At 38.8% G+C, this 25791-nt stretch overlaps 1 protein-coding gene across 7 annotated transcripts in view; it reads right to left on the bottom strand.

Annotated features, from left to right (window-relative positions):
* Positions 1–25791, bottom strand: part of acot7 (acyl-CoA thioesterase 7) — a 155301-nt gene that overhangs the window by 107067 nt on the left and 22443 nt on the right. For 4 of the 7 annotated variants that reach the window (XM_084390348.1, XM_084390346.1, XM_084390352.1 and 1 more), the window contains exons 4-7: positions 23303–23394; positions 20869–20983; positions 15688–15702; positions 15432–15518 (exon numbers count right to left, since the gene is read on the bottom strand). In XM_084390348.1, coding sequence (XP_084246474.1) covers positions 15432–15518; positions 15688–15702; positions 20869–20983; positions 23303–23394 — 309 coding nt within the window. The remainder of the gene's footprint in view (positions 1–15431; positions 15519–15687; positions 15703–20868; positions 20984–23302; positions 23395–25791) is intronic. The other 3 variants (XM_084390349.1, XM_084390347.1, XM_084390351.1) reach the window with 1 other exon arrangement.

Genomic DNA, 25791 nt, shown 5'->3' with positions numbered 1-25791 from the left:
TCAATTCAATTCTGCACATGCAGAAACTAAGAAATACATTTTCCCCACCCCTAGTTCATATACTTTGGGCTGACTAATCTTAACACTGAAAAAAAAAACTGCACGCATCTCCTTTAAGATGTTATAGCCAAGTGTGTTGAATTACATATAACCCCATCCAAAACTAAATCAAAATCGTTTTAATTGCACTGTTAACAAGCAATAAACATTTAAACGCATTTACAGCCTACAATATGTTTCACTTGCTTATTCCCTGACCTTCATTCAACTCACACTTTATAACTCAAATCACTTTATTATCGCACGTTATCATCTTACATAAAAATTAAACTGCCGCCCCTGGAGTCAACTTTTCTGTCCTTTTCAACTAACCAATAACAGAACTACCTTAGTATGGCTCAATTTGTCTAATACCAATCTCTGTTCAGCAAGGGCAAATGATTAGAAGTTTTAGCCACCATCATGCCATCCTCAAAAACGTCATTAGCCAGAAACAGCAGGGAAAAGATTAGTGCAGGAGACGATAAGAACAGACATTTGCTGTTGATGGATCCAGCTCAGCCAGGAGGCATTTCAGTTTTTTCTATCCTGGACGTTCCTTGTTAGCAGAATAATAAGTTGTGTAATTGAGCCATTCGTTATCCCTGATGTTTTTTTACTGGTGCACAAACTTGCACAGTCACTTTGTAGATGTTTGGAGGTTGGAGGTTTGCTACATGCACAGTACAAAATAGGAAGAAGACTAGTGTTTTTAAGTGTAACTTGAGGATACATATAGGGTTAAGGTTATTTAAAATTTAATGAACTTTAGTGCTTGTCGGTTAGGTTAAATCAGTTTAAACAAGCTGAGAACAGCAAACCACCTTGGAATTGTTTAAGCAGTTTTTGGATGTTACAATAATAATATTTTCTTAAGACACAAAATTGATGCAAAAACCAAGCACTTTGAAAAGAAATCACATTTGTGTAGAAATAAGGGGAAACAATACAGTTCTGGGCTCTGAGTTTCCACAATGAGGTGAAAATGAAAACACAAAAGACATACAATAACAGAACCAGTCCTGAAGCCTCTTTCCACTTGTAAATGAGATATTAACCCTCTGGGGACCAAAAACGCGCCCGCGCGTTTTGCTCGTTTTTTTTTTTAGCAATGAAAAATAAACACAAAATGCTCTGTTAATTTTGATCTTTCATTTTCGTGTAATACATCAATCGATCCTGTTCAGTTTCTATTTTTTTTCTGTACACTCACAATAAAAATAAAGTGTTTTGCTTTTTGACAAATAAAGAAAAACTAACATGATGCTATTTCTGCCTTCTCTCTGTCAGTAAACTCCCATTTGAAACACGTTCGAAAATGATCTATAACTCCGCGAAAATTCAGTCAAACAGGCAAACAGACCCACGGGCATAAAGCTTGAGATCGCAGCTTTTAAATGAAGTAATTTATATAAAAAACAAATATTATCAGCTTCTGTAACCTAAAGCAATAGCTCTATTGCTTGTTTTTAAGGACAATGGTAAATGTCTAATCTAGGAGAAAATTATTTGCATGTTGATCTAGAAAACAGTTTAAGAGCTCACCATACCAAATGCTCAAAGGAGTCTTCTGAAAAAGCTAAAGATTAATTCATACTTTATGCAGACCTTTAATACCTTTAATGCCAAATGAGTGCCCTAATCCACATATTTTGCCTTTAAAGTTAACATGAAATCAGTTTTTATTCTGTTTTATTTACCACAGTATTATGTATGATTCATCACCAGTGCACGTTATTCAGATAGGTATACGTTATACAGTATAATGCATAGGTGAATCATGAAGAAACAACATGTCATTATTGACAATAACTTGCTTGCTCCATCTCTAAAACAACTTTCCTTCAAAGCTAACATGACGTAGGTCACCTAGCTATAAGGACAGAGAAAATAATGTTCTCCAATTAGCTATTTAGCCATTGTGTTGAGTACCTGTTGTAGGTAATGCCATCTTTCTAAAATCTTGTCAAAACCTAACGATAATTTAATGCCAGATAATGTTAACATAATAGAGGTTATAACAAAAAAAACCTAATTGTTTCAAAGCAGCTTTACAGTGATAAACAGGAAAATGATGATCAATGATCCAAACAGAATTAATTCTGCTTTAAAGCACCTCTGAAATTGTTCATTGTTCAACTGAAGTCAGTTCAGTGCTGATTCAGCTCAACTCAATTATGAAATTAGTTAAATTCAACTATAAAACAGCTGATGCAGAAAATCCAGATGATGTCATCATTCAGCTCAGTTCAACTCTCATCCAATAGTGCCAGTGCAGTTGAGTCAATAATATTGCTGAGTATTAAGCCAAACTCCTGGTAAAATCTGAGAAAAAAATGTTTGTTGTGTCAATACTGTTGTCACAGCACTGTTTTGTGCAGATGTGCGGGCGAAGTGCGTTAAGGGTTTTCCTGTTAGAACGGTGTTGTGTTAGCGGCCCCTAAGTTAATAACTAATGATCTTCGCAACGGAAGTGAATCAATCAATCAATCAAAACTAACTTTAGTTGGACAAAAACTTTATCCTAAAGCCTAAACAATCTGTTACGGTAATTTCCTATTATCACTGTAAAGCTGCTTTGAAATAATCCATATTGTTAAAAGCGCTATATAAATGAAGGTGACTTGACTTGACTTGACTTGACAATCCAATATTGGAAAGAGCCCAGGATCAAAAGAGCAGGTTCCAGCTAGGAAAAGTCATCAATTATGAGTATTTTCAACCTGTTCACCCTCCAAATGTGGAACCACCCACAGCTCTAGCCAATGATGGCCTAATGGAGGTCACCATAAATCTGGGAACTCTGCTTCACTCAAGTTTGAATGGTCCTGAATAAAGACTCGTCCCAGGATGAGGTGCTGAAGCACAAAATGGCCCAGAGAGAAACCGGCTGAAGAGTAAACAGACAGTTAACCTTGAACCTTCTTGGAAATGGAAGATGCAATTAATGCCTTGCTGACTAATCATGCCAAAAAGAGGGAGGAGCTAAGTGCCCTTAGGGATATCAGTTAAGACCATGTGTCAAGTCATGTCCAAAACCAGAGGAATCCTAGACCCAGGGCGGGTCCTCACTAAGCAGACTCCAGAGGATGTTGTGGAACCCTACCTAGAGGTATTTGAGAGGACCGCAACTGGCCTGAAGAAGATTGGGGTGCCCTGTTGGCACCTTTTTTGACGGGGGAAGTAGGAAAGGACTGCCCCAGTGTATGAGCGTTACTGGCCTCTAGTCAACTAAAAACCCTCTCAAAGGCCTAAAAGTCAAGTGAAGGAAAGCTCCAAGAAAACACCAGTCCCCTCCAGGGCCAGGAATCAGAGAATGAGTCTGTGATCCAAGAAAAAGTAGTGGTAAATGGCCACTCTGAAAATGAAGCAGAGAATCCCTCCACCAGCAAAGACTTCTGAGTTCCCCCAAGCAGAAGTGATGAAAGTGACCGACCAGGGCAGATTAGCACAGCTCAGCTACAAGACCCTAACCTCGAACAGGCTTGGAGATGCATCAAGGTTGTTGACGACCAATTACTGGAGGGAGTAAGTGAACTAACCTATCCACATTTTGTTGTTAAAAAAATACCTTACAGGTCATTAAGATTGAAGACGAGGTTGTTGAACAGCTGCTGGTACCTAACCCCTATATTTCCAGAGTAGTGTACTTGGCTCATTTGCACCTTCTGGGTGCCCACCTGGGAACAGAGAAAACATATGAACGCATACTGAGGAGGTTTTACTGGCCAGGGGTGAAGCGAGGAGTTGAAGATTCCTGTATACAGTGTGCAACCTCCCAGAAGACCAGCCCAAAGGTAATCTATAGCAACCCCTTGATTCCTGTACCCATTATCGAGATTCCCTTCCAAAGAATTCCTATGGACATCTTGGGTAACATTTTGGTTATACTGGATCACACCACCATTCAGACGCCATAACCCTACGGGCAGCAACTGTTAAAGTGGTGGCCAGAGATATATTCCAGCTTTTTAGCCAAGTAGGCATTGCAGAGGAGATTCTAACAGACCAGGGTATCTATTTCATTCCCAACATTCTGAAAGAGATGTGTAAACTGTTAAAGGCGAGCCAGATTTGTACCTTTGTTTATCAGCCACAAAAAGAAGGGTTGGTTGAGAGGTTTAACCCTCTGAGGTCGACAAACGCGCCCGCGCGTTTTGCTGGATTTTTTTCAGTTCAGTTCAAAAGAAATTAATTTTGCTCTGTTGACTTTGATATTACAAGCAAGTTTCATACATCAATCGATTCTGTTAAATGTGTATTATTTTTGTGTATACTCACAATAAAAACAAACTGTTGTGCTTTTTGCCAAATAAAGAAAAATAAACGTGATGCGAGTTCTGCCTTCTCTCTGTCAGTGAAGACCATTCTGAAACGCGTCCGAAAATGAACAATATCTCAGCGAATACTGAGTCAAACAGGCATACAGTCACACAGGCATGAAGCTTGAATTCTCTTCTTTAAAATGAGGTAATTTATATAAAAAACAAATATTCTCATCTTGTGAAATCTGTATTAAAAGAGAGCGATTCCAGTCGAGCTAATTAGAGCTCATTCAAAGGTAATGTGACTCCGTCCACGGAGAGCGCGCGCTATTCAAACGCAAATTACTGAGGCAATCCACGCAAACCTGTGAACGCCCCCCATATCAGCTCGAGAAAACACAAGTTTAATCATATCATTGTAGCCTACGTGTTTACACCATCTGGCAGCGCTGTGAGGAATAATAATAATGGAAAATCTACCTCAGAGACAGTGCGGGTATTGCAGGAGAGAGGATCCGAATATGTAGTACGTTTTTTTTCCTTCTCAAGTTAATCGCGTTTCTGTGAATGAATGAACGGCAGCCGCAGAGATGCGCGCTGTTTATCACAGCTCGCAAAAAGACAGTTTAAATTTAAATTGCGTCTCTGTGTGAATGAATGATGATGTTTTAGCAAACTGTATTGCTATACTGAGCTGAGTAAAAATCGACAGAAATATGTTGAAATAAAATGTAGGCTATTTGTATAAGCAACGTATTAAACTGAAAATTAACATTTATATGCCCTAATATTTCATAAAAACAACGTTACAGTCAGGCGTTTCTGTTTGTGAATGAATGTTTCGATTTTAGCAAACTGTATTGCTATACTGAGTAAAAATCGACTGAAATATGTTGAAATAAAATGTATTTGTATAAGCAACGTATTAAACTGCAAATTAACATTTATATTTCTTATAATAAAAATGAAAGACCTATGTTACAGACATATGAAAGACAACATTTCGTTGATTAGTTTTGGATAGATTATACATTTTTACTGTAAAATATCTGCCAACTCAAATAAGCTTTTGTTTGCCAATATTTGCTCATGTTAAATATAGTATGTTTTGTCAAAAATAAAGTAATCTACGGTGGCCGAGAGGTGCAAAACAAATCACAATTACAAAAACAAAATAACAATTCAGAAAACAAAATAACAATTCAGAAAACACAACGACAATTTAGAAAACAAAATAACAATTCAGAAAACACAATAACAATTCAGAAAACACAACGACAATTCAGAAAACACAACGACAATTCAGAAAACACAACGACAATTTAGAAAACAAAATAACAATTCAGAAAACACAACGACAATTCAGAAAACACAACGACAATTTAGAAAACAAAATAACAATTCAGAAAACACAATAACAATTCAGAAAACACAACGACAATTCAGAAAAAACGGAAAAGGTAGGTATATTTTGAGAATGACGTACTTATCGCTGAATGGACGAGACACCTGTCAATCAAGAAATTTGTGATCAACTTTGTTTTGCTATGCGAAAATAGAACACATTAAACTTTACTTTGAAGAAGGACATTCATGTGCCGTGATTGTGGACATGCTGGCAACATACCACATAATATTTACTATATTAATAGTGTGTCATGAGTTTAGTATGCCTGAGCACATGGTTAGCATGAGTGTTTCGCGATTAGCGCGATAGCCCGCTATTCATAACTGGTCATTATGTCGATGTTATTTGAGTGTATGAGAGTACATGATGTTGTTTCAGTCTTATTTTGTTTGTAAAAAGCATGAGATTAGAGTGTTACTACAGCTGCCACACGTCATTTTGGGGCTAGCTAGAGCATGAGAACTGCACAGAGAGAGTGTTAAATAGCTTGTTGATCATATTTTTCCTTCTAGTGTGATGGAATGTTTAAAGTCACCTATGTGTACAACGGTCATTACTGTAAAAAAAAGTGATATACATGTTGAGAATGTATGTTTTGAGCTTTTGTTATGCATATTCTCTTATGCTTCATTCTGAGTAAATACACCAACAAAGAAGCCATCACTGCAATGCTCTTTTTTATTAAATTTTTCGACATACCACGACATTAAAAGCTGCGCCGACCAGGACAGTTGTTCGGCTACCGGACAATGTGGTTAGTACTTCTGCAGAAGTTGCGTGTTAAACGTGATGACAGATATGCGGCTGCTGCAAGAACTCAACCCACCAGGGACAGAACAAGGACACGTCGTAGATTCGTTAGGCGTACCTATCACTCCATAGGACCGAACTTTGCTCCATGGCACGTTGATGGGTACGATTTGTTTTTACCGGTACTTCAGTATCGCTTGATTCCGGTTCTGGCTTGATTGACAGGTATCTCGTCCATTCAGCGATAAGTACGTCATTCTCAAAATATACCTACCTTTTCCGTTTTTTCTGAATTGTCGTTGTGTTTTCCGAAATGTCGTTGTGTTTTCTGAAATGTCGTTGTGTTTTCTGAATTGTCGTTGTGTTTTCTGCATTGTTATTGTGTTTTCTGAATTGTTATTTTGTTTTTTAAATTGTCGTTGTGTTTTCTGAATTGTTATTTTGTTTTCTGAATTGTTATTTTGTTTTTGTAATTGTGATTTGTTTTGCACCTCTCGGCCACCGTAGTAATCAAATAATCAATCAAATCCTTAACTTTGAAATATGTATGATAAAATGTATACTTTAGTTTTTACAAAGAAAGATTACACTTGAATTGTTGTTGTAATTGTAACCTTTTTAATAAAAAAATATATTTACAAGGTAGATGTAAACAAACTATTAAAAGGTAAATATAAGCCTTTTCTTTAAATAATTTTTATTGTGTTTTATTAGTGACAAATTTGGGGAGAGGATAAATATTCCAAAACTGAAAATACAGTATGAGAATTAACTGCACAATTACTAGACATGTTTTGGATATTATAGGCCAAATTGCAAGCACAATATGTGGAAAAATAAAAAAGAATTGAGATGCTTCCAACTGTTGCTCTTGCATTCTTGTGGCTCAGTGACTCACCTGAATGAATGGCTAATTCAGTATGCAGGCCCCATTGTCTTCTAAGGTGTGAACCACTAAATATGCATGATCTGTGATGCCCACTCTGCATATTGCCTTTCCAAACAGAAAGTGCTTTGCAAAATTCAAATCAATGTATTGTGTTATGTGAATGATTAGGCAGGGTGATTTTCACATCATTTTGAAGAAAAAACACTAGGCAATGACATCTATTAGACAAAAGTCTTATTGGCACATATTTAGTATGTGTTTTATGGCCTTATTTCAGAAACTTTAGTTTTTAGTTTTTTCAATAACCACGCATAAACATTATTCTCTCAAAAATGCAGACATGTACATTCTTGTTGCTCACATATTATGGTAGCCCTGTTTGTGCTAAATAGTGTGTAATTTTTTTTGCCATTAATATGTTTATAAGCAACTGAAAAAAGCACAAATGTCAGGGCATGTCAGAACATCTCAAGGACCCCAAAAACACCTTAGACCCCAGAGGGTTAATCAGACCTTAAAGCAAATGTTGAAGAAACTGATTGAGGTGGATGGGAAAAACTGGGATCAGTTGCTGCCCTATGTGTTATTCTACATCAGGGAAGTACCACAGAGCTCTACAGGATTTTGGCTATTCAAACTTTTCTCGAAGGGAAGGGCCAGAGGTGTGATGGATACTGCTAAAGAGGTCTGGGAGAACCAACTGTCGCCACATCACTCTATGGTGGAACATGTGGAGCAGATGCACCCTGCAGGTGCAGGTCTCCACCAACAAATGCAAGTTTCTCACCAAGTGGCATGGTCCGTACGAAGTGGTTGAAAGAGTTGGTCCAGTGAAGTATAAGGTAAGGCAGCTTTGCCAGCGCCGGATCCACCAGACTTATCATGTGAAATTACTCAAGAAGTGGTATGATCCAGAACGATCTGCTCTCCACCCTCTCATCCCAAGTCCTTTCCCAAGTGCCTATGAAAGTGGAGATGGGACTACAAAACCAAAAACAAGACATCACGTCGACTGAATGGGATCACGCTTAGGGAGCCTGTCATCTTCGAGTATTGTTAAAACGAGCCAATGCACACATTGGCGTGCAAGCTTTGCATCCACGCTCCTTGTTTTTCGCTGAGGAGCCGAGCGCAACCCGGGATCAGCGGTGGTCCCGCAATAGTGGCGGAGGACTACGTCTCTGTTCCCTCCTTCAGGGAACGAGGGTTGCATATGCAACTGAGATGTTCCCTTTCAGTCGTTCACGTTCGACGTAGTCGACATCAACTGAATGGGATCACCCATGAAAACGCCACTAGTGCTGCCACCTTCCAGTGTCTAGACAAACGCTTCCTGACCCCCCGCATTATTGAGGCGGAGATAGGACAGGGCTTAGGCCATGAAAGTCACTGCTGTTCCACAAGACCCACTCAGTTAGACTTGGATAACACTAGGAAAGCGTGCCCTTTCAATGGAAGGAGGGACGCTACGGAAGCAACATCCAGCCCGCAGGGAGGTAACATGTGGAGGATACGCATATGGACTGGGCGAATTATCGGGCAGTACAACATATGGTATGTCACTGAGGTGGCTCCAGCCTATAACTGAGGGGAGACTCAACTGACAACGACGGCAGAGGAAACACTGCCAAGGGAAAGACACGGGCTCGCTTCAGGGAGTCGTACTGTGGAGAATACACATATGGGATCGCCGTAGGGATCACAACATATGGACCCAGTCTACCACAAGTTCAACCAGTGCATTCAAGTGGCAGGCTTAGCATCGGATGCTCCGCCACGTCCGATGCCGAAGGAGTATGGAGGAGCTCGACAGCTAGAGGGGAACTCAACTGAAACAAGAATGGTGCACGTATCCAGTCCCAAGTTCACTGGCTTCTATGCGAAGAGAGCACACAGGAAGCAACCGGCTTGACACGTAGGCTATAGAATCTAGCAAACGTGTTAGGTGTCGCCCAGCCCGCAGCTCTACAAACATCTGTTAGCGAGGCATCCTGCGCCAACGCCCAGGAAGCGGCTACACTCCGAGTGGAATCAGCTCGCAGTCCCAGGGGACAAGGTGCATATTGAGACTCATACGCCAAGATGATGGCATCCACTATCCAGTGGGCCAACCTCTGCTTGGAGACAGCCTTTCCCTTCTGCTGGCCTCCGTAACAGACGAAGAGCTGATCTGAGGTCCTGAGGCTTTGAGTTCTGTCCACATATAACCGAAAGGAGCAGACGGGACAGAGAAAAGCCAGGGCTGGGTCTGCCTCCTCAGGGGGCAGCACTTGCAGGTTCACCACCTGGTCCCGAAAGTGGTAGGAACCTTGGGCACATATCCAGGCCGGGTTCTCAGGATAGCGTGAGAGTTAGCCAGCCCGAATTCCAGGCACGATTCGTCGACCGAAAATGCATGCAGGTCCCCTTCCCTCTTGATGGAGGCCAAAGCAAGCAGGAGAACTGTTTTTAAAGACAGGACTTTTAACTCAGCTGCCTGCAGTGGCTCAAAGAGAGGTCTCTGCAGTACGGTCAGCACCAGAGACAAGTAACAAGAGGGGCGCGAGGCGGATTCAGTCTCCTCGCTCCCCTCAGGAACCTGACGATCAGGTTGTGCTTTCCCACGGATCTCCCATCCACTACATCGTGATGTGCGACAATAGAGGCAACATACACTTTGAGGGTGGAGGGAGACAGCCCTCGCTCCAACCCATCTTGCAGGAAAGAAAGCACGGTGCCGATCGAACACCTTCGGAGGTCTTCTCAGTGAGAAGAACAACACTCAACGAACAGGTTCCACTTCAGAGCGTAAGCATGCCTCGTAGAGGGTGCTCTCGCAGAAGTGATGTGTCTACAACTGATTGTGGTAGGTCACCTAGAACCTCTGCGTCCCGTCCAGGGACCAGACATGGAGTTTCCAGAGGTCTGGAAGCGGGTGCCATACGGTGCCCCGTGCCTGAGAGAGAAGGTCCTCCCTCAGAGGAATGGGCCAGGTAGGGGCTGTCGAGAGCAGTATAAGTTCGGGGAACCAGGTCCAGTTGGGCCAATAGGGGGCAACTAGCAAGACCTGCTCCTCTTCCTCCCTGACTTTGCCCAGTGTCTGTGCAAGAAGGCTCACTGGGGGAAACGCATACTTGCGGAGACCTCAGGGCCAGCTGTGAGCCAGCACATCAATGCCAAGGGTCCCCTCGGTCAGGGAGTAAAGCAACTGGCAATGGGACAAGTCCGGAGAGGCAAACAGATCTATCTGTGCGGCCCCGAAGTGGTCCCAGATCAGCTGAACCGCCTGGGGATGGAGTCTCCACTCTCCCTGGGTCACAGGCTGTCGCCCACCTAGGGACTCGGTCGTGAAGCCAGTGCTGAAGCGGTCTCATATGGAGCAAACCGAGTGGCGTTACCGTGGCTGTGGCTGCCATATGCCCTAGGAGCCTCTGAAAAAGTTTCAGTGGGACCACTGTTCTGCTCTTTATAGTATTCAGGCAGTTCAGCACCGACCGGACACGTTCCTCTGTGAGGCGTGCCGTCTGTTGGACCGAGTCCAGCTCCATACCGAGAAAAGAGATCCTCTGCACGGGGGCGAGTTTGCTCTTTTCCCAGTTGACCCAAAGACCCAACTGGCTGATATGTTGGAGCAACAAGCCTCTGTGCCGTTCCCGAGACTGAGCTAGTATCAGCTAGTCGTCAAGATAGTTGAGGACACGAACGCCATGCTCTCTCATGGGAGCAATTGCCGCCTCCGCAAGCTTCATGAAGACACGGGGCGACAGGGCCAGCCCGAAGGGTAGGACTTTGTACTGATACGCTTGACCCTCGAACGCGAAGTGCAAGAATGGCCTGTGTCGCGGCAGGATGGAGACATGAAAGCATGCGTCCTTCAGGTCGATCGCTGCGAACCAATCTCAGGGACGAATGCACTCTCCAGGCTTCCACAACCCGGGCCAGGGGGACCAAGGGTACCACAGACGTACCCGGGGTGGGGCAGCGAGGTGGAGGACAGGGACCTGGCTCGGAAGGCCCGGGGGCGGCCCGAAGCAAGGTCTGAGTGTGCGATGCAACACTTACCTGTCTCCACGGGTTGGCAGGGGGTGCAGGAGAAGGCATAGTCGGGTCCTCGAACCGCACCAGGCTGCCGGCTGGCGACACAAGAGGGGACTGAGGGGTGTAAGGCTTTACAGGGTCGCACACCGCCAGTCTGACCCTCTTGGGACCCAGGGACGGAGGAATTTGCTCTTTTGACAATTTGGGTACAGATTCCAATGTAAATCTGTGGTGAAAAATGGAACTGCAGTGCGCTCTAATTGAGAGCCATTGGGGCAGATTTCAGACTGCCCCACTTATTTATTTCAACGTTACCTTATGTAAACCTTTCTCCAGACCAAGACGATATCAATCTGCTTCAGCTATGTGTATATTAGTCTGCATCAGGTAAGTAACTAGTTGGCATGTCTGTTCTTCCTATGTGGAGCAGCATATCAAATTAATGCAAGTATAAATCCTTTAGTTTAAATCTGCTCATGTGAATAGTTTGGTTGTGTTGGTTTGTTTTATGTTTGAGAATAGACATGACTCACTTTCTCACTTGAATTCCTCTGCAACGAGTAATATTCTAAAGCAACTCTCAGAGGCAACAAACACTACATTTAAGGCAATTCTAAGATAGCATTCTCATGTGCTGTGACTTGTGTGTGCTTAAAGCCTGTCAATCAACATTAGAGCACCACCCTCAGGCTGAAAAACGCAACCTCTGCCAAAAGTGTTCAGCGGTTAGAATATAAAGCTTAAAAAATGTTTATGATAAAACTAGCACCTAGACCTAGAATCTGCCCTACCTAAATTGCAATGTAGTCAAAACTCCTTTTGTCCACATCAGTCTGGGAGTTGCTTTATTGAAAAATACTTAGACTGACTAGGGACATGAATATCCCATCTCACAATATGACAGAGTTTTAACTATTGCAAGATATGTTTTTGCATTGCTAAAATGAGCATTTGCATATAATTATAATAACAGCACATTTGCATTGAGTATGAACGGGCAAGCACAGCACTCATTTCTTAGTCATCCAACAGTTTTCCATGGGAGAGTCTTAGAGAACCAGATTCATGATGATAAAGGGATATTCTCCCATAAAATATAAATGGAAAAGAGAGCGGATTATGGCTACAGTGATAGGTGACGTATAGATGACCTGGAATAAGCTGGAAATTTCTATGTTAGCTGGTTATATTTTGTTATGATTATGTGTGGCTTTTTCTCAATTTTATAAATGCAAAGAATGGACTTGAGTTCTTGTGGAGACCGGTCTTGCTATGCTACCTTGAAAGAACGAACTCGGAAGGACACAGAACGCATCTTTGTGAGAACTGAAATGTGCTGTGATCTTGTTGCTGACTGTCCACCCAAAAATGAAAATGCTATCATCAGTTATTCACCCACGTCATTCCAAATACTTTTGTTCATCATTGAAACACAAATGAAGATAGTTTTTTAACGAAATCTGAGATTTCTGTCCATCCATTGAAAGTGTATTCAACTCTGACACTTCAAAACGTTCATGAAGAGATCGTAAAGGAAATCCAAATAAATCTAACGGTTTAATCAGTCTTCTTAAGAGACACAATCACTTTATATGATTAACAGATTTAATTTAGGCTGTTATTCATTGATCAGTGAACATACATGGAGTACTCAAATTTGATAAATGGAAGCTCAAGCATGCTTGAGCAAGAACCAATGAGGTTCATTCTTATGTGTCACACCAGCATGTTTAAGCTTCTGAAAGATCCAATGAGGTTTGTAATTGATGACAGAATTTTATTTTTATTTTTATTTTTTTATTAAACTATCCCTTTAAGTAGTGTGACAGCACCACCCAATGCACAATAAATAACACATAACACCACAAACAAATGTCATAACCAACTAAAATATTTACATTATTTTCATATAATTTTATCTTGTGTATATTTCATGTTTTGTCAAAAAATATTATTTTTAATAAGCCAATAAAATGTACTGCAGGCTTTCTCCAGGCCATTATTTATTATATTATTTAATAGAATTCTGTGATTACTAACACTTCTTCAAGTCTGCATTCGACACATCATCAATATAAAAACACATCCAGGTACTTTCATGCATCAACTCAAAAACAAAACAAAACAAAAAAATCTAGGAGCTTGCTCATGCAAAACTTGCAACCGCAATGCTAGCGTTGTGAATGGTTTTCAGGGTGTTGCTGTGCAGTTGCTAATGTGTTTCCGAGTGGTTGTTGGTGTGGATGCTAGTGTGTTCTGGGATAGTGGTTATGGTCCACTTCCAAGATTGTATGATATCCATGTCACTAGCAAGGGCATTTTCTTGCTTTATTATAAAATATGATTTATTTTTTGTTGCATAAAACATACCTAAAATATCACTGTCTAACAGCTACACTAGAAAATAAAATATCAGAGGAATGTAATGTCTCTTTTGCCTCCATGGAGATCATTGTTTTCTCAGTGAGCTCTTATAAAGCATGTCATGAATTTGATAGGGAACTGCTAGACACAGAAAATAGTCAGTCTCCAATGCACTACAACTGGCTGATTATCCTAACAATGCAATAATGCCTGCCTATTATGCTCACAGTCAATCCACAAATCAATCTCAATGGGTCAAACTGGCAGAAATGAAGTAATTACAAAGTAAACACTTCACCCACTCACTTTCAGCCTCATCTGAATCAAATGAACTTGAATTACTGATCTGTGATTGATGTAGTTTTTAGTGAGCACTCAGTTCTCTCATTTACAGACGTCCTCCCATTTCTTGTTCTGCTTTCCCTTTCTCACATTATTGATGCACCACTAGTTTTACTTTTATCCTCCCTTTCTACTTATTCTTACAAACATGTGATAAATACACTGTGTGTGTGTGTGTGTGTGTGTGTGTGTGTGTGTGTGTGTGTGTGTGTGTGTGTGTGTGTGTGTGTGTGTGTGTGTGTGTGTGTGCGCGCGTGTGTGCGTACATATAGCATACCAGTTTTAAAACCTCAATTGTTGGGCTTGAGCTTAGTGTGCGAAAAAAATGCAATAAATTTAATTTAATTTAATTTAATTAAAATGTCTGGTAGGAGACATTGTAAAGATCTAAAATTAAGGTTTAGATTTAACTGTATGTGTAAAATTTTCCCTGTTACAGCATTTACATGGACTGTGCTGCTGAAGTTCTTGTGTTTATGTAACTCATTCAGGTCAGTGAGTTGACTTCTTGTCATGCATGTATAAATGGGGCAGTGGTGGTTACAGCTAACCCTCTACATTGCAAGTAAATGCGACAAAATTTGGTTCTAGGCTTCTAAATAATGTCTGTCATTAGCCACTGGCTAAAAATAGTTCGATTTCACTCACAAGTGACTGTGTTAGAGGACAGGAACACGTTTAGCACATATATTTTCACTGCGTATTGTATCATATGACCGCCTACACTAGAACACCCTGATTGAGTGTTAGTGATGGGTCGCTCATAAATGATTTGTTCATTTAGAATGACTTTTTTTTTTTTCTCACATGCAAAGAAAGAGAAAGCGAGAGAGTCTTACATACACATAGAATGACACACTAAATGAAAATGCCATTCTTTTTTGTTTCGTTTTTTATTATTATTAGTCTGAATAATCTATTAGATATATTAGTTTACAGACACAATGTATGACCAATAGTTTCTTAAGCATTGTCAATAATTTTCCAAGTTCTGTTAAATATGACACATATGCATTTGTAAATTTTCATTCATACATGGTTCTGATGGTTGCCAAGTTTTAGTTATAATTACTACCAGACCACTCTCGGATTTAAACAAGATTACAGATTTCTAACTGAACCTCACAAGTGACCGATTTGAAATTCTTGTCATGGGAAGCAACTTTACCAAGGGTCACCCATACATGGCAGACAAATAGCGCACCAGAGACTTCACTTACATTCACAGTAGATAACAACAGTCTAATGTTAGCATGTTTCTAAGATGACTCTAAACACTTTTGTCAGAACTATTTAAAACCGTTTGAATAGAAATAATAAGGTGTAATAATCATAAAAGTGTTATTAAATTGATTACCTCCATGTACAAAGCCATGCAGCGTGCAGTCAGATGGGCCAACGAGGTGGATCAGACTTGACTGACTAAATGCAACAGTGTAGGGCTCTAAAGAAAAAGAGAAAATGGAATAAAAATATAATTTAATATAAATATCTGCAAAAAAAAAATCATTACCTGAGACATTAAATAAATACATATACAGTACATACATACTCCTGGATGTATTATTTGACAATGAACTTCATAGTTCTTTGGAAATAAAATGTATACATACCCTTTGTCTGTCTATCTGTGCAGCATCAGAGCAAAATAGCATAAAATTATGTCAAAATGAGACTCTATTCATAAAACTAAAATATTAAACATGCTTAGGAATTACGATGTTTGTTGGACATGTACTATAGAGACACCATGTTTTTGAATATACAGACAATAGTACCATTTAAAGTATCATGGTACATTCTTATTCTAATCATTCAATATTATGGAACCAAATACAACCATTGTATTACCATCTGATACTATTACTATTATGTTTTGCAAGATACAGTACAGGCCAAAAGTTTGGAAACATTACTATTTTTAATGTTTTTGAAAGAAGTTTCTTCTGCTCATCAAGCCTGCATTTATTTGATCAAAAATACAGATTTTTTTTTTAATATTGTGATATATTATTACAATTTAAAATAATTGGTTTTCAATTTATTATACTTTAAATTATCATTTATTTATGTGATGCAAAGCTGAATTTTCAGGATCATTACTCCAGTCTATCACATGATCCTTTAGAAATCATTATAATATGATGATTCATTATCAAAGTTGGAAACCGTTCTGCTGCTTAATATTTTTTCATAACCTGTGATACTTTTTTAGGATACTTTGATGAATAAAAAGTAAAAAAAAAAAAAAAAAGCAAAAAATATAAATCTTTTGTAACAACAATATACACTACACTACATACCTCCTGATCGAGACGGTACGCAGCACATCGCCTGAAACAACGATCATCGTGTCTGGACCGCTTCCCACGTACCGACTAGGACATGAAAGGTTCAGTAGATTATTTGCTCTAAATGAATGGTTAATGTCATGGTGTAATGAACAGAAACTGCTCTTTGTAAATAATTGGAATCTGTTCTGGGAGCGACCTAGGCTCTTCCGCGCTGATGGCCTTCACCCCAGCAGAATCGGAGCGGCTATTCTGTCGGACAACATCTCCAAGACGCTACACACCATATGACTAGTAAGTCAAAGTCCAAATCACACTCTTTGCTGTCCAAACTTAATTGATATATGTACCAATGTAGAACATTATATTGAAACTGTGTCTATTCCTCGTTTAGTGAGGTCAAACATTAAATCTACTGTAGAATCTAGGAAAAATCTAATTGTGATTAAACCAGAAAATCTCAATATTAGTATACAAAAACAATTTATAAAGCTAGGTCTTCTAAACATTAGATCACTCACACCTAAGGCGGTTATTGTAAATGAAATGGTCACAGATAATAGTTTCGATGTACTTTGCCTTACTGAAACCTGGCTTAAACCAAATGATTATTTCGGTCTTAATGAGTCTACTCCTCCTGGATACTGTTATAAGCATGAGCCCCGTCTGATTGGTTGTGGCGGTGGTGTTGCAACAATCTACAGAGATATTCTTAATGTTACCCAGAAAACAGGTCACAGGTTTAATTCGTTTGAAGTACTTGTGCTAAATGTTACTCTCTTAGATGTAAGAAAGAAACCCCTATTATCTCTAGCCTTGGCTACTGTATATAGACCGCCAGGGCCTTACGCTGATTTCCTAAAAGAGTTTGCAGACTTTCTCTCAGATCTATTGGTCAATGTCGATAAAGCATTAATTGTTGGAGATTTTAACATACACGTAGATAACACAAATGATGCGTTAGGGGCTGCGTTTACAGATTTATTAAACTCCTTTGGGGTCAAGCAAAACGTCACTGGTCCCACTCATCGTCTTAATCATACGCTAGATTTAATTATATCACATGGAACCAATCCAACCGATATAGATATTATACCGCAAAGTGATGAAGTCACTGACCATTACATGGTCACTTGCATACTACGTACTGCTGAAATTTGTCATGTTGCGCCACGTTATCGACCAGGCAGAACAATCCTTCCAACCACTATAGATAGATTCTCAAATAGCTTACCTGATCTATCTCAGTTGCTCAGTGAACCCAAACAAACAGATGAACTAGAGAAAATGACTAGCACTATGAGCACCATTTTCTCTAGTACATTAGACATCGTTGCACCAATTAGATTAAAAAAGGTTAGAGAGAAAACGAAAGCACCATGGTACAACAGTGCTACGCATGTTATCAAGAGAGAAACTCGTAATTTAGAGCGTAAATGGAAACAAACTAATTTAGAGGTCTTTAGAATCGCGTGGAAAGACAGTATGTCACGTTATAAAAAGGCCCTAAAAGCAGCCAGGGCTGAGCATCTCCGCAAACTAATAGAAAATAACCAAAATAATCCAAGGTTTTTATTTAACACCGTGGCTAGACTAACAAATAAACAGACGTTACCTGAGCAAAATATTCCGTTACAGTTTAGTAGTAATGATTTTATGAATTTCTTCACTGAGAAAATAGAAAGCATCAGAAACACAATTGTAAATGTACAATCTTTAATGGTGTCTTATGATTCAGCCTCAATTATCCCTCAAGAACAACTACACCGCTTTACTACTATAGGACAGGAAGAGCTAAATAAACTTATCACTTCATCTAAAACAACAACATGTTTATTAGATCCAATACCCACTAAACTACTGAAAGAAGTGTTACCTGTAGTGGCAGAGCCTCTCCTCAATATTATTAACTCGTCTTTATCTTTAGGTCATGTTCCAAGAATATTCAAGTTGGCAGTTATAAAACCTCTTATTAAGAAACCACAATTAGATCATAATAATCTAGCAAATTACAGACCGATTTCAAATCTTCCATTTATGTCTAAAATACTAGAAAAGGTTGTGTCCGCTCAACTGGGCTCTTTCTTGCAAGAAAATGATATCTATGAAAAATTTCAGTCAGGATTCAGGCCGCACCATAGCACAGAAACTGCGCTCGTTAAAATTACAAATGATTTACTTCTAGCTTCTGACCAAGGCTGTATCTCAATACTAGTTTTACTCGATCTTAGTGCTGCGTTCGACACTGTAGATCACAAAATACTCTTAGATAGACTACAAAACTACACTGGTGTTCAGGGACAGGCATTAAACTGGTTCAGATCGTACTTATCAGACCGTTACCATTTTGTCTGTTTAAATGGGGAAAAATCGATCATAACTCCTGTAAACTATGGAGTGCCGCAAGGATCTGTGTTAGGCCCTCTGCTATTCTCAATATACATGCTGCCACTTGGTAATATTATAAGAAAACATGGAATTAATTTCCACTGTTATGCGGATGACACTCAATTATATATTTCATCACGACCAGATGAAAACAATAAATTATCTAAATTGACAGAGTGTGTTAAAGATATAAAATACTGGATGACGTGTAATTTTCTGCTATTAAATTCAGATAAGGTATTACTATAAGATAAGGATAAGGAGGTATTACTTATTAGTCCAAAAAAACTGCCCACAAAACCTCTTACAATACAACTTTAATTTAGAAGGGTGTCCTGTTACTTTATCCACTACAGTAAAAGACCAGGGTGTTATATTAGACCGCAACTTGTCTTTTGAAAATCATATTTCATATGTTACAAGAACAGCCTTTTTCCACCTTAGAAACATTGCTAAGCTACGTAATATGCTATCTGTTTCTGATGCAGAAAAGTTAGTTCATGCATTCATGACCTCGAGACTAGATTACTGTAATGCCTTATTAGCTGGTTGTCCTGCATCCTCAATAAACAAGCTACAGTTAGTGCAAAATGCAGCCGCGAGAGTTCTTACTAGATCAAGAAAATATGATCATATAACACCAATTCTATCGTCTCTACACTGGTTACCTATAAAGTTCCGTATCAATTACAAAATATAACTACTGACCTATAAAGCCCTAAATGGTTTAGCTCCCCTGTATTTAACGGAACTTCTATCGCCCTACAATCCATCACGCTCTTTAAGATCACTAAATTCGAGGCTTCTGGTCATTCCTAGGATATCTAAGTCCACTAAAGGAGGGAGGGCGTTTTCACATTTAGCTCCTAAACTCTGGAATGGCCTTCCTGATATTGTTCGAGTCTCAGACTCGCTGTCCCAGTTTAAAACTAGATTAAAGACGCATCTCTTTAGCCAAGCATTCACATAATACTTACCTTTTATACTACAGTTGAATCAGATTGAATGCATTAATATTATGAACAGCAGCTACGCTAATTATTTCCCATCTGCTTTTCTGTTGTTATCTCGGGACGCTAGTCCCGAGGTAAATACAGATCGTCAGCTCCAGTTTGTATCCAGCCTCCCATGGAAACTACAGATGCCCCAACACCCGTGAAGAGACGACTCGAAGCCCGTGAAGCGACGACTCGACGCCCGTGAAGAGACGACTCGACGCCCTTGAAGAGACGACTCGACGCCCTTGAAGAGACGACTCGACGCCCGTGAAGAGACGACTCGACGCCCGTGAAGAGACGACTCGACGCCCGTGAAGAGACGACTCGACGCCCGTGAAGAGACGACTCGACGCTGGCGATATGTTTATGCCCTAAATCAATACATGATTAACTAACTGTATTTCTCTATGTACATTTCTGAAATGCACTTTCTGTAAAGCTGCTTTGAAACAATATGTACTGTATTGTGAAAAGCGCTATACAAATAAATTTGAATTGAATTGAATTGAACTACTGGTCAGTAATTTGGGGTCAGTAATTTTTTTTCTTTCTTTTATCCTCTTTTATTCAGCAAGGATGTGTTAAATTGATAAAAAGTGATAGTAAAGAAGATTGATATTATTAGAAAATATTTTTTTATTTGGAATAAATGCAGTTTTTTTTAACCTTTTATTCATCAAATATATTAGGCATCAGAACTGTTTCCAACACTCATAATAAATCAGAATATTAGAATGATTTCTAAAGGATCATGTGATAGACTGGATGTCACATGTGACACTGAAGACTGGAGTAATGATCCTGAAAATTCAGCTTTGCATCACAGAAATAAATGATAATTTAAAGTATAATAAATTGAAAACCAATTATTTTAAATTGTAATAATATATCACAATATTACATTTTTTTCTGTATTTTTGATCAAATAAATGCAGGCTTGATGAGCAGAAGAAACTTCTTTCAAAAACATTAAAAATAGTAATGTTTCCAAACTGTACATGTTTCACATCTGCTAAATATTGACCCAGATGTGGTCAATCCATGTGATCACTAACACATCAACACATGAGTTCAATGAGGATAAGGATGTGTAATGACATGAAGGAGGAAGTGTTACCTGGAAGAGAGACAGACATGATGATCTCACCATTCCTCTCTTTGGTCTCTAATCGCTCTAATTTCTGAGCCTCATATCTCTTTTTTCCTGCTTCCTCCTGCTCTGAGCTGGAGTACTGCAATGGACAAAAACATGTCAGCTCAGCAGACAGATTGACAAGTAACTCATTTGTAAAAAGAAAGAAAGTCAACAAGATTGACAAATGTTGGTGAATATAAGCAAAATTATTTGGCAAAATAACATTTGAGTAATGTCTAATTGTAAATTCTGAAGTAAACTACCAGAGAACTTTGATATAAACTACATGTACTTGAAAATATGTGAATATTAGTAACAATAATAAAATATAGATAAATCTTGAAATTTGAATCGATACAATCTGTATGTCCTAATGTCACTCCTTAGAGAAGATACAAAGGGTCTCATTCACTAATAATTGTGTGGATTATTTTGTATTTGTATGCACAGAAATTCTCATGAAAAATCACCACCTAATTCACAACACGTGCGTATGCACATGAATTTGTTCTTATCCTCATTCTAATGTTAGTGAATTTGGAGGATTCTAAATGTGACCACGTGCACATGGTTATGAACCATCTCCATATTAGGGCTTTCTGCACAACCTTTCCTTTACAGCCTTTCGTCGCTCTCTGCAGACGCGCTCTCGCCAGATCCTCGAGCAATGCCAAGTGAGCCATTCTCAAAACCAGTGCAAACACAATAAATATTTCATACAGACCCATATTACAGACCTCTGATTAGCCAGCTGTACATATGCATACGTATATCTGCTGCTTTATTCAGAGAAACCTTGCAGCTGAAGATATAACGCAGCTTTTCTTACTCTTTTGCTGTATAAGATTAAATTAAATTGTATTATTTTATAATATAATATAATATAATTATAGTTGTGTTAAGATGAAATATATATTTTTTAACATGATTATAAGGCCGCACAGAGTAAGTGCTTTTTGCATACGTGTGGTTTCAGTTGTTCCTATATATTTTTTCATAAATTTTAGTACAAAAGTTTTTGGTGGATCATCATTTGTTCATGAAAACGTTCTTACACAGATTTCACACACAAATTTGTACGTACGCATTAGGGATGCACAATATATGGAAATTATCGAAATATCGCAAATGTATCGCGATATGCATATCGCAACAGCTAGCAATAACTGGGGTCATGAACAAAAGACAAAGAGAAAATCACTCACTGCTCTTGACTGAATAACTTTTGTAGCTTTAATAAGAATCAATAGCCTATATATTTAATTCATACAGTGAAAACTAAGTAGTGTTTATTTTTACATTTGATTATTAAAGGGTTAGTTCACCCAAAAATGAAAATTCTCTCAGTAATTACTCACCCTCATGTTGTTCCAACCCCGTAAGACCTTCGTTCATCTTCGGAACACAAATTAAGATATTTTTGATGAAATCTGAGAGCTGGCTCACTCCTCCATAGACTTCTAGGTGACCGAAACTTGCTGGCCCAGAAAATGTATTAAAGAGATCGTTAATATAGTCCAAGTGACTACAGTGGCAAAAATAACGACTTTATTCCACAATTCATTTCCTTCTATCTGGGCCTCGAGTGAGTTCACGTAGTGTTTTTGCGCAGCGCGTCTGTGTTACACGTCACCACGTAGGCTCACTATTGGCTGACGCTGGTCATGTGTGTGATGCGTGTGACGTACAACACAGACGCGCTGCGCAAAAACACTACGTGAACCAACTCGAGGCCCAGATAGAAGGAAATGAATAGTGGAATAAAGTCGTTATTTTTGTTTGTTTTTGCGCACAAAAAGTATTCTCGTCGCTTGATATACTTAAGATTGAGCCACTGTAGTCACTTGGACTATATTAACGATCTCTTTAATACATTTTCTGGGCCAGCAAGTTTCGGTCACCTAGAAGTCTATGGAGGAGTGAGCCAGCTCTCAGATTTCATCAAAAATATCTTAATTTGTGTTCCGAAGATGAACGAAGGTCTTACGGGGTTGGAACAACATGAGGGTGAGTAATTACTGACAGAATTGTCATTTTTGGGTGAACTAACCCTTTAAGTTTCTGCTGTTAAATAAACCTAATGTAAGCCTACCTGAAACCCTAAACCCTGTGGTTTACACTGATGTTAAAATAACACTTATGCTACAGTAAAACACTGCTGTTCACTTTCAGAAGTTGCAGGGATGTTTTCTTGTCACAAAAAGAATGTGAAACACGTATGTAGGTTATATAATTTTAAATATATTTCAAAGACAATTTAAGTTTATTTTACACACATTATCGTATTGCATATCGAATATCGCATTATTTAATGAGTTATCGCATAGTTATCGCATTTTTCTTCAATATCGTGCAGCCCAAGTACGCATGCTTAGTGAACGAAACCCAATGTGTTTACTGATGTACAGACTCCTACCTCAACAGGAGGAACTTCGATGATTTTGGCCACATTTTGAAGGGAGAGTGGGACATACCACAGCGTTGCCTTGTTGGTCACTTTTTTGGCACCTATGAAAATGCAAAAAAACAATATCAGCATTATCAGAAGTGAATATGAACTCAAAAATCTCTTCAAATTCAGTGCATTTATGACATAAAGAGTGATGTAAAGTAAAACTAGCCATTGCTAGAGGGGCAAAAGATGGTGATGACTCTAGGGGCCCCCGGCTTTCAGGGGGTCCTGCGATTTCAACCAAAGGGGGCCCTAGGAGACCCTAGTTATAGTAATTGTAACAAGTTTGTTGCATTTGAGGTTCTCCGAAAAGCACAGGAGCTGCAGAGATTTTTTTTTAAAAGGTCATAAAAAGTCACCGCCAAAAAATATACCGGAAAACATTTCCAATAACCAGAAAAGACCATATCTTCCAAAAAACTCTTAGGGACGTGATACGTTGCCACTAAGTTTCTGGTGTTGTCATGGAGACATCTCATAGTGAAGCTGGTTTGCTCTCTAAAGAGCAAGTGAGGTTATTTTGGGTAGGCTGTGTTTATTAGACACGAGAGAGATTTGAGAGAGGAAAACTATGTGCTTGAGCGGATAAGTACACAATTAAGGCCGTCACAGAGAATGGCAAACCTTGAATTAATGAAACCATCAATGAGTGTGATAATGACACACCAAACATAAGGAAATTCTGGATTTAATTAGCATTCTAAAATCTTGACATTTTTAAGGTTTGGTTTCCTTCAAAGCATGCTATATGGGAAAAGTAATCATCGCATATATGCAACTAATAATTTACATTTTAAGAGAAGAGAATTAAAATTAACAATAATTTGCGAAACTGAAGATGACTTTTTAGGAATATACATTGCATTGTATTTATGCATATTTATGCATGTATTTATTGATACCCAATTTTGACAAACGTTGCAAGGTTACAATACAGAGACTAATATGGCGGATAAATAAAAGCTGTTTCTTCTACATTTTATGAACACAAAACAAATGATTTAAGACTGAACTGTACCAATTCAGCAGAAACAGGAGGATTAATTCTGACAGACTGCTTTTGGGAATATCATTTGCATTTTACACACTGTTGAAGTCAACCAGACAAGCCGGTTGCTATGACAACAATGCAGGGATTCTGCGGCTACCATGGCGAGAGAATGGCTTCTCTAATTGGTTTCCACAGCAGCTTGTCTAATGGTTCTACACAGCAGGATATTTACATGTTCTCCACAAGCAAAGAATCATGGGCAAAAAACAGCTCTCTCACTGGACAGATGAAGTCAGATACCATAGTATAAGTATATCATTTTTAAAATTTTGAATCATATTTTCTTACAGTAAAAGTGTAAAATGTAGATTTACTATCAGCAACTCAACTGCTTTATACTCAGAAATGTTCTGAAGTGGGTAGAATTTAAAAATGTTTGTAAAATATATAATGTACAACAGGAAAAAATAGGCACATTCAGTCCTGGAATGCCGCTGTCCTGGAGAGTTTAGCTCCAAACCTGATCCAAAAAAAAAAAAAAAAAAAAAAACGAACCTGCCTTTAGCTTTCTAGTAATACAGAAGACACCGATTAGCTTGTTCAGGTGTGCATGATATGGTTGGAGGGAGCTAAACTCTGCAGACCGAAGTTGCCCATCCTTGATGTAGAATCTAAAATTTTAATTGTAAATATATTTTACATTTTCACCTCATGATTTACAAAGTTTTAAATATCTGGTGCATGGTAAAATCTAGGTCTAGTATACTACAGAGAAAAATATAATATAATATAATATAAAAATAAAAATAAAAATATTAATCCCCAGCTTCAGAGTAGTGACTGCAGTGAGTAGTGTAGCTACCTACAGTAAAGTAGCTTAGGATACACCAATGAAATACATTTTTAAGGTATAGCTTTTTTAAGGAAATAGCTTTTACAGTGTACTATAGATCTAGTCAAACTCTGACCCAACAATTATCTGACAATTTAGTCTCTTAGCAACAAACATTATTCCATCTAAAAACTTTTTGAAGAGTGGTGGTTTTATATGCTGATTTACACTGCTAATTCAACTTTATTTTATCTAATTACTAATATCTACATTTCCTTTGTACAGACTGTGCTGACTATAGATAACAAAAAAGTCTGCTGAGAGTAATCTAATAAATGTTTTTTTAGTGACTTACGTCTACCAGAGTAGTTTGGTCTTGATTACGATCTTAGATTTTCCATTGCTGCCAGCCAACATTTTAATCACTTGTTTCAGTATGGAGCCATTGGTCAGATACAAGAGAAAAGACGTTGTGCAGTACAAGTGCGTACAGAACCTTGAGTGATTGCAGGTGTGCTGTACAATTTGTTTAGAGATGGAGTAGCTTTTAAAGGGGTGGTATAATGACCTTTTCACAAGATGTAAAATATGTCTTTGATGTCCCCAGAATGTGTATGTGAAGTTTTAGCT

This window comes from Rutilus rutilus (assembly GCF_951802725.1).
Source record: "Rutilus rutilus genome assembly, chromosome: 19".
NCBI lineage: Eukaryota > Metazoa > Chordata > Actinopteri > Cypriniformes > Leuciscidae > Rutilus > Rutilus rutilus.
The sequence above is the reverse complement of the archived record's forward strand: the minus strand, read 5'-3'. Positions and strand labels throughout refer to the sequence as shown.